The sequence below is a fragment of the Argentina silus genome (genome assembly GCF_951799395.1).
Source record: "Argentina silus genome assembly, chromosome: X".
NCBI classification, from domain to species: domain Eukaryota; kingdom Metazoa; phylum Chordata; class Actinopteri; order Argentiniformes; family Argentinidae; genus Argentina; species Argentina silus.
Genome location: NC_139653.1, coordinates 48,283,773 through 48,293,772, shown reverse-complemented (window position 1 = coordinate 48,293,772; position 10,000 = coordinate 48,283,773). Strand labels below are relative to the sequence as shown.

The 10,000-nt window shown below is 50.9% G+C and overlaps 2 protein-coding genes across 2 annotated transcripts in view; both read right to left on the bottom strand.

Annotated features, from left to right (window-relative positions):
* abl2 (c-abl oncogene 2, non-receptor tyrosine kinase) overlaps positions 1–4,615 on the bottom strand; it is a gene marked incomplete at its 3' end in the record, with an annotated part of 13,456 nt that extends 8,841 nt beyond the window's left edge. Inside the window, exons 1-3 of the mRNA XM_083696033.1 lie at positions 4,445–4,615; positions 3,578–3,742; positions 193–488 (exon numbers count right to left, since the gene is read on the bottom strand). Of these exons, the coding sequence (XP_083552159.1) occupies positions 193–488; positions 3,578–3,742; positions 4,445–4,553 (570 nt within the window). The 5' untranslated portion in view covers positions 4,554–4,615. The remainder of the gene's footprint in view (positions 1–192; positions 489–3,577; positions 3,743–4,444) is intronic.
* A 2,245-nt stretch (positions 4,616–6,860) lies between these two features.
* cacna1ea (calcium channel, voltage-dependent, R type, alpha 1E subunit a) overlaps positions 6,861–10,000 on the bottom strand; it is a gene marked incomplete at both ends in the record, with an annotated part of 132,868 nt that continues 129,728 nt past the window's right edge. Inside the window, one exon of the mRNA XM_083694773.1 lies at positions 6,861–6,872. Within this exon, the coding sequence (XP_083550899.1) occupies positions 6,861–6,872 (12 nt within the window). The remainder of the gene's footprint in view (positions 6,873–10,000) is intronic.

Genomic DNA, 10,000 nt, shown 5'->3' with positions numbered 1-10,000 from the left:
ATGTATGTATGTATATACTGTATGTATGTATGTATGTATGTATGCATGCATGCATGTATGTATGTATGTATGTATGTATATACTGTATATATATATATATATATATATATATATATATATATATATATATATATCTGTATGTGTGTAGAGTATGCCACGCCACGCGTGTCTTGCCCATGTTGCATCACCCACCTTGCCGTCCGAGGCGGTGTTGATCCGGTAGTGGTAGACCCGGCCTTCGTAGCGCAGGGAGATGGACAGCTGGCCGGGGCTGCTCTCGCTCTCCCGGACCAGGAAGCTGCCGTTGATGAGGCTGCTGAGCAGGTACTCCGCGGCGCTGCGGGACACGGGCCCGTGGTACCAGCTGTGCTTCTCCAGGCTGTTGACGGGCGTGATGTAGTTGCTAGGCACCCAGCCCTGGCCGTTCTTAGACCGCACCTCGCTCCACTCCCCATTCTGGTTGTAGCCCAGGACACGCAGCTTCTCTCCTGGGAGGGAGGGAGGGGGGTGGGGGGGGGAGAGGGAGAGAGAGAGAGGGGGGAGGGGGAGACAGGTAAATATCTAATATAAGAGGACACGCAGCTTCTCTTCTGGGTAGAGAGAGAGAGACAGACACACAGGTAAATAGACAACATTAAACATTTAAAGCCTACAAAAGAAACTCCTGGTTAGGTCTTGATGCTTCTTGTCTTAACCACCCTTGTTTTTTGCTTACTGAACCGTGTGTGTGGGGGGAGCATGTAGGGACTGGTCGATAGACCACAGGGAGTGCCACTGACGTAGGAAAGAACAGAGGAGGAGAGGTGAACACTGGAATGTCGTAGGTAGGGCTGTGTGGGAGAGGAGAGGAGAGGAGAGGAGAGGACAGTTACAGTCTGTACGACTGCAGTGTTGCATTGTCATGTGTCTGATGACTAAAGGACAGATGTGTGTCTGATGGTCAAGGAGCTCAATCTGCTCCCAGAGAGAGAGGGGGGGGAGGGTGACACTGAGCTGGCATGGCAGTGACAGGACAGGCACAGACAGGGAGAGGAGAGGAGAGGAGACAGGGAACGCTGCCAAGCTCTCCACTACTTATCCTCTCCTCCCTCTCTCTCTTCTAACTCTCTCTCTCTCTATCCCTCTCTGTTCATCATGAGCTGAGCCTGTAGACTCCATGATGGCCACAGACGTGTTGACACAGGACAGCTGGGGAGGCAGAAGAACACTGTACACTACAGACTACGCACTAGACACTAGACACTAGACGCTAGACCTTACACACTAGACACTACACACTAGACAATACACCCTACACACTAGACCCTACACACTACACACAGAAGAACAACACTAGCCCAGTCCAGGCAGTCATACTCCAACACTACTGTATACACTACCAGGGGAGGTCGGTGGAGGTAGAAATCGGAGGACGGGCTCATTGTAATGCATGGAATGGAATGAGGAATGGTATCAAACACACCGCAGGGCTGATAAGCTGCTCTCTGTGATCTCCCCTCTGCTAGCTTTACACACCTGTTATTATTACAGCTCTACGGATTCCACATTAACAAAGCTATACAGCCAGCGTGTGTATGTGAATGAGAGGCAGAGACAGAGACGGAGAGAGAGAGAGAGAGTGAGAGTGTGTGTATGTGAATGAGAGACAGAGAGAGAGAGAGAGAGAGAGAGAGAGAGAGAGTGAGTGTATGTGAATGAGAGAGAGAGAGAGAGAGTGTGTGTATGTGAATGAGAGACAGAGAGAGAGAGAGTGTGTGTATGTGAATGAGAGACAGAGAGAGAGAGAGAGAGAGTGTGTGTATGTGAATGAGAGGCAGAGACAGAGACAGACAGAGAGCGAGAGCGAGAGAGAGAGAGAGAGAGAGAGAGAGAGAGAGAGTGTGTGTGTATGTGAGTGAGACGCAGAGACAGAGAGTGAGAGGCAGAGACAGAGACAGAGACGGACGGACAGAGAGAGTGTGTGTGTGTGTGTGTGAAGGCTTGTCTGTCCATGCTACCAGTGACTCATCGTATAAGCATCAGCTCCACCCTAGGCAGCTATGTGTAGACTGGCACTGAATGGATCATTAACACACCTCTCTCCATGTTTAATGCTTTAAGATCAGGTATCAGGTATCAGTTATCCTCTCTCTCTCTCTCTCTCTCTCTCTCGCTCTCTCTCTCGCTCTCTCCCTCTCTCTCTCTCTCTCATCAGCAGACTGACAGGAAAAGAGGAACAGGGAGAAAACAGGAAGAGAGAGTGGAACTAGGACAAAAACAAAAACATCAAATCCTGTCAACTAGACGGCTGCGACGAGCGATGTACTTGATTGGCTCGTCACAGCCGAGAAAAACTGTCCTTGATTGGCTCGTTTTGTTTTGTTTTGTTTCGCTGTCTATTAGTCCCACTTTCACTTCCTGTTTTCTTTCATCCCTGTTCCTGTTCTCTGTTCGACTGAGTCACCAGATCAACATGTTTAACAGCTCACTGAGAGAGGGAGAGGGAGGGAGAGAGAGAGAGAAAGAAAAACGGATGTTAAATCATTAAAACACGGAGAGGTGTGTTAACATCCCTCTGTTTGGTTCTTCAGGGTAACCATTAGCAACATCCTCTTTTGATATCTATTCGTATTCAAGCTGAGAGGTATACACTCAGCTTATTACTTTATTAGGAACACCTCTACACCTTCTCATGGTGGAGGTGGTGTAATGGTGTAATGTTTTCTTGGCACACTTTGGGCTGTTAATACCAATCAGTCATCGCTTGAATGCCACAGGCTATTTGAGTATTGTTGCTGACCATGTGCATCCCTTCATGGCCACAATTTACCCATCTTCTAATAGCTACTTCCAGCATGATAATGTACCATGCCACAAAGCAAAAGCCATCTCAAACTGGTTTCATGAACAGCTTTGGGATGTGGTAGAACAGGAGATTCACAGCTTGAAAGTGCACCTGAAAAGTCTGCAGGAATTGCGTGATGCAATCATGTCATCATGGACTAGAATCTCTGATCTTGTGGAATCAAGCCACGAAGAATTGAGGCTGTTTTGAGAGCAAAGGGTGGCCCTACCCAGTATTAGTACAGTGTTCCTAATAAAGTGCTCAGTGAGTGTATGTATGAAATCACTATTCAACTCAAACGTTTTTTTGTCCATAAAAAAAAAAACTGCCAATACCTATGAAACGGACACAGAAACAGACCGTTGTCATCTTTGCTGTCCGTCAAACAGATTAATCTATATAGAGAAACCATTGGCTCAATGAAACTGATGACTCCCATAGAGAAACCACTGCCTCAATGAAACTGATGACTCCCATAGAGAAACCACTGCCTCAATGAAACGGATGACTCCCACAGAGAAACCACTGGCTCAATCCCTAATGAACAGACAGACAGCATAGTTTGTGTGACGGGGGGCCTCAGGCAGGGGCAGGGGTCCTCAACTTCCTCCTGAGCAATGCCCTGCCCTCGACTGCTACTGCCTGGCTGGCCCTACCTCTGGCTAGGAGTCACCCTCAAGGAACGGTAGACGATACAGGATGAGGAGACGATGCGAGAGTGTCTGTTGAATCTCTCTGTGTGTCGCTACATACCTTTGGTGATGCTCAGGGTGTTGTCGCCGCTGGCAACGAAGTCGTAAAGTGCAACAAAGAGGTTTGGGTCACTCTCGGCGGCTCCGAGCAGGTTCTCTTTGGAGCTCCAGCGGACCGCCTCCGTCAGCGCTGCCGAGTCCAGGCCGAAGGGTCGGTGGAGGGCCTCTGGAGGGAGGGAGGGAGGGAGGGAGGGAGGGATGGAGAGAAATTAAAAAGGTTAAGTTAAGAGTCATCACTCTGTCGAAAGCATGTGGAAATCTCACCTTGAATACACAGACCGCAGGGGTAAACAGCAAACACTGCTAATTGACTGAGTACACAGGCGTGGGCGCGCGAGCGTACACACACACACACACACACACACACACACACACACACACACACACACACACACACACACACACACACACAGCTGTCTCTCAGTGACTCAACCACAGAAAGCCTTTCCCAACTTTTGATTTTAAATCTCTTTTGCATCACAGTCTGTTGAGTTCTCTCAACAACACACCTTAAAACAGGCTACCACCTACAGCTAGCCAGCAACCAGACAGTCAGAGACTGCCTTAGAGAGAGAACCAGACAGACAGTCAGACGTACCTGAGAGTCCAGGTCTATACCAGAGACACAGGCAGGTAGTGGGAACAGTATAATACCTGAGAGTAGGTCTAGGTAGAGGGAGCAGTATAATACCTGAGAGTCTACGTAGAGGGAGCAGTGTAATACCTGAGAGTCTAGGTAGAGGGAGCAGTGTAATACCTGAGAGTCTAAGTCTAGGTAGAGGAAGCAGTGTAATACCTGAGAGTCTAGGTAGAGGAAGCAGTATAATACCTGAGAGTCTAGGTCTAGGTAGAGGGAGCAGTATAATACCTGAGAGTCTGGGCCCGTCCACATCTCCATGCCCTGTGTAGGGCCGGCCAGTCAGCCTCACCCACTCCTCCTCAAAACTGCTGCTTGGCTGCAGGCTCCTCAAAATCATACCGTGTCTGTTCACTCGCTACAGAAAAGGCCCTCTCGCTGTAGTTTCCTCAGTAACACACACACACACACACACACTTGGGGTGACAGGAATGTTCTACTGGATGCGCTGCCGGTCCTGCTCTTATATAAGGACCAGAGGAGGGGTGGGAGGGGCTCTGACAACCTGGTCGGAAAGATAAAAGAGCCCTCCACGCCTACACCCACGTGCCTGAGACACACAGACACAGCTTAAGACACGCCTGAGAGAGACACACAGACACAGACGTCTGAGAGAACACACAAACGTGGCTTAAGACACACACACACCTGAGATACCCACACACACGCGCACGCCTAAGAGACACACACGCACCTGAGACACACACACACACACACACACACACGTCTGAGACACACACACACACACACACACACACACACACGCCTGAGACACACACACACACACGACTGAGAGACACACACACACACGACTGAGAGGCACACACATCTGAGACACACACACACACACACACGCCTGAGACACACACACACACACGCATGACTTCGACACACACACACACACACACACACGCCTAAGAGACACACACGCGCCTGAGACACATACACACGCCTGAGACACACACACACACACACACACACACACACACACACACACACACACACAGGATGCCTCAACAGCTGCCAACAAACTCTACAGCATGTCTGGGCAGCTGCTGAACCACGTGAGAGAGGCAGAGGGAGAGCAAGAGAACGAGAGAAAGAAAGAAAGAGGGAGAGAGATTTAAAAGAAAGTAGCTTGCCAGGAGGAAAGGAGTGGTACAGTACATGAGAGAAAGATTCTTCACCTTGCACTTAACAACAAACCAACCAACATCAACTCACTGCAGTAAGACACAAAGCACTAATGGCTAATTGGCTAACACACAGAGAAGATAACGCCTCCATTCTACGTGATGGGCGGCCGTGTCAGCCAATCAGGGCCAGAGCCCACTTGTTCTGTGACACAATGTGGTGGTTGAATCATTTAAGAGAAACACCTTCACTTGTATCAACAACTGTGTTCCATACAGACGACGGTGTCAGGGACTGCCCTGCAGTAAACATGGGTGAACAACGATGATGTCACCAGGCATGTAATCTAGGCTTAATGTTAGAGAGTGACTCACATCTCAAAAATGAATAATTGAACATGTGACAGAGGAAACACACAGTAGTACTGAAACTGACAGAATTCCTTTCATCACACTCAGACAACATTCCTCCACCCACACCCACACACACACGGCCTCCACGCCTCCATGCCTACACACACACACAAACACAGTAAACCAGGCAGCCCATCTCCTGAGGTGCAGTGGCCTTAATGGTCAGGTGTGTGTGTGTGTGTGAGAACCCACCCAGCCACTCAGCTCTCCCACCTTTCTTGACCAGCATGCACTGCTGGGCAGCGTCCCTCGCCACCTCACTCAGCCACAGCTCCCAGTACATCTTCTACTGTGGTCCCAGTCCCAGTCCTGTAACAACTGGCCTCTGGTCCTAAACCTTTCCACTGAGCGGGAGTACGAGTATTAATCTCCCCCTGGCCTGAGTTAGAGCTTCTGAAACAGCAGAGTGAGTACGTCTCTCCTGCTGGGGTATGTCTGGACTCTCCACCCAGAGGTCTCCTCTCTACTCTCTGACTCTGGTGAGGCTTCAGCAGTCAGGGTTTCCAGGGCCCAGACCGGGGCTGGAGGAGGGTAGATCCATGACTGAGGTTCTCCGTGGCAAGGCTCACTATGAGGTGTCTCTGTGGGAGGGTTGGAGGGGCTGTGTCCGGTGACTAGGGGAGATGAGTGTGTGTGTGTGTGTGAGGGGGGGGGGGGTGTCTGAAGGAACAGAGTGTAGGGTGTGTGTGTGTGTGGCGTGAGTCAGTGGCGAGTGTGTGTGTGTGTGTTGTGTGTGTGTGGGGGGGGCGGGGGTCTCTGAAGGAACAGAGCATGGGGTGTGTGTGTGTGTGTGTGTGTGGCGAGGGTCAGTGGTGAGGTCCACAGCAGCAGCTGGCTGGTCCTCTGGGAGAGGAGGCCCTCAGAGCCACGTGCTTAAGCCCACCGAGGGCCTCAGGAGAGGGGCTGGACAGACTGGGGAGGAGGGGGGATGGTGCTGCTACTACAGGACATGAGAGAACTACGACAGGGCTCTAGAATACGCTACGATGTTTCCCACGTTAGTTCTGGTGATAAAAGAGGCTAGCTTCTTTAGCATTGGTAGCACGGTAAAAGACTCTCTTGAATACTGAAAACAGAACACAACCTTCAACCTTCAAGTACTAGTCCTGAGCCTGGAGAAAAGAGGAGAGGAGAGGGGAGGGGACGAGAGGAGAGGACAGGAGTAGAGGAGAGGAGAGCAGAGAGCACGTGTGTTTGACTTCCCAGTACTATAACAGAGACAACAACATTAGATTGATTGGTCCACCAGTTGGTGTGCACGGGGTCGTGTGCCTGTCACTGTGCCTGTGTGTGTGTGTGTGTGTGTGGGGGGGGGGGGGGGGGGGGGACAGCTGTGAGGGGCAGCTCCAGTCCTCAACCTAGTCCTAGACAGCTGGGACAGGGGTGATCTCTCGCCTCTCGCCCCCCACCCAGACCTGCTGCAGCTCAATGGGTATATTGAGTCTGGCGGACCCCCCCGCCGCTTCCCCCCCCCCCCCCACACACACACACACACTCCTCGGAGGCCTCTGCCTCTCCTGCAGTTGTTGGGGGGTCAGTCCAGGCCTGGGACAGCTGAACCACCACCTCTGTAGTCCTATAGTGTAGAACTCTCTCTCTCTCTCTCTCTCTCTCACTCCCTCCCTCCCCCCCTCTCTCTGTCTCTCCCCCTTTCTCACAGTCCTGTCACAATACCCAACATGACCGGGCTACAATGTAATAACACAATTAGCCTGGTAGCAGTATTACAACAGGACACTCACACCATGTGCACCAGAGGTCATGCTGCAGTGTTGTTGATGTTCTAAGGGTCAGGAGGTCATAGATAGCCCCCAGAGGACCCTAACACAGGAGGAAGCGTTGAACAATGAGCTGAGACAATGAAAGACACGCAACAACACCGCAAGAGGAGGTGCTGCCCAGCTGGCTGACTGACTGGTTGGTTGACTAGCTAACTGGCTGACTGGCTAACTGACTGAATGGCTGACTGGCTGACTGACTGGTTGGTTGACTAGCTAACTGGCTGACTGGCTAACTGACTGACTGGCTGACCGGCTAACTGGTTCGCTTGCCGGCTGGCTGACTAGCTGACTGGCCGGCTAACTGATTGGCTGGCTGGCTGACTGGCCGGCTAACTGACTGCCTGGCTGGCTGGCTGGCTGGCAGGCGGGCCGGCAGATATCCATATAAAGTAGCGTAGCCTTTACTCCCTCTACCCCCTCCTGTGAATCAGACTGGCTAAATATGAGATAAGCAATATGTCAACATATCCACCAAGCCAACCAGAGGGCAAGAGAGAGAGGTCGAGGGAGAGAGAGAGAAAATGAGAGAGAGTGAGACAGAAAGAATGAGAGAGTGAGACAGAGAAAGAGTGAGAATGTGAGAGTAAGAGAGAGTGAGACAGAGAAAGAGTGAGACAGAGAAAGAGTGAGAAAGTGAGAGTAAGAGAGTGAGAGAGAAAGAGTGAGACAGAGAAAGAGTGAGAAAGTGAGAGTAAGAGAGTGAGAGAGAGAGTGAGACAGAGAGAAAGTGAGAGTAAGAGAGTGAGAGAGAGTGACAGAGAGAGTGAGACAGAGAGAGAGAGTGAGACAGAGAGAGAGAGTGAGACAGAGAGATAGAGTTGGCACTACGAGACCATCTGTTGTTGTTGTTAACACAGAGAAAATAGGAGAGGAGGAGAGACAATGGCCTCATTGATGAGACACGACAAGTCTAGGGAGGCCATTATATACCCATCTCCACTGAATCACAACAAGTGCCACCCTCATACAGTGGCTACCAACCAGTGGCTGCATCATCACTGTGCTAATGGACCTTACAGGCAGGACACACACACCCACACCCACACCCACACCCCTGAGTACCATTCATCTACTCACTACAGGCCTTTCATTCCTCTCCTCCTCGCTGCTCCCCTGTTCCAGTATTCAACCGGGGGCTCGCCGGGCCCTGCCCAGCACTGTCAGACGTGCAGCAATTAGGGTCTGGACTACGGCCAGTGGGTCTGCATCTATCATAGCCCCCCTCTAACGACCAGCCCCCCCCCCCGCCCTCTCAGGGCCTGTAATTGGTTAATGTGTGGGGAGCCCCCCCCCCAGGCCCCTAGGCTCAGTAATAACACAGCTAAGTGGTGGTCTATGACTCCGGAGGAGGGTAAAGTAAAAGCAGCTTCCTGCCAGCACATCATCGCCATCATGTCTCACATTTTCTCTCTCTCCCTCTCCCTCCCTCCCTCTCCCTCTCTCTCTGGCTGTGTGTGGAGGTAGGAATCGGAGGACGGTCTCATTGTACGGTTGTCAGACGTTTATCCATGTTTACTCTGAGTAACAACCAGACGTGTCCAAACTCAGGTGAACGCTCCGTTACACAACCTGAGTTACATAAGATGGTGCAACGCTGTCCTCCCAGTACGAAACCAGTCATAGGCAGTGGAAAGTTAGCCTGTGACATAATCAGGGTGGGATGTGCCTGCTCTTGTTAGCATGGACACACACACACACACACACACACACACACACACACACACACACACACACACACACACACACACTGTGCCAGGGAGTCTGCACCTCCTACCTGTGGAGGATTGGTCAATGACAGGCTAGCTATTGTAACACCTTTGCTACCAATGCCATGGCTACAGGACTAGAATAGCATTGTTCTCAATGATGAAGTAACAGGGAGGAGGGTGGGGCTCCCCCATCACAGGGACAAGATCAGGCAGAGACCAGGAGAGGAGAAGCCTCACACAGACACAGACACACAGGCGTGCGTACACACATGTACACACACACACACACACACACACACACACACACACACACACACAGGAAGATAAATGGACAGATACACCGACAGACGGACAAGTGGGACACTCTCAGAGAGGAGAGGTGGACGATAAACTGTTACTGGGGGAGAAGCTAATAAGAAACCCAACAACACTTACAGAACAACATCAGCTACCAATCATACTCCAGTGAAGAAGAACACAACAACAACAACATCAGCTACCAATCATACTCCAGTGAAGAAGAACACAACAACAACATCAGCTACCAATCATACTCCAGTGAAGAAGAACACAACAACAACAACATTAGCCTACAGGCCTGGTCATGACACCAGGTAGGGTTAACACTTACAGGCTTAATCTGTGGTGTGTGTGTGTGTGTGTGTGTGTGTGTGTGTGTAATCCCCTCAGAGGTGACATCAGCCTAACGTCTGGTGCTAACCAGATTACAACACCATGACCTGGCCTGAG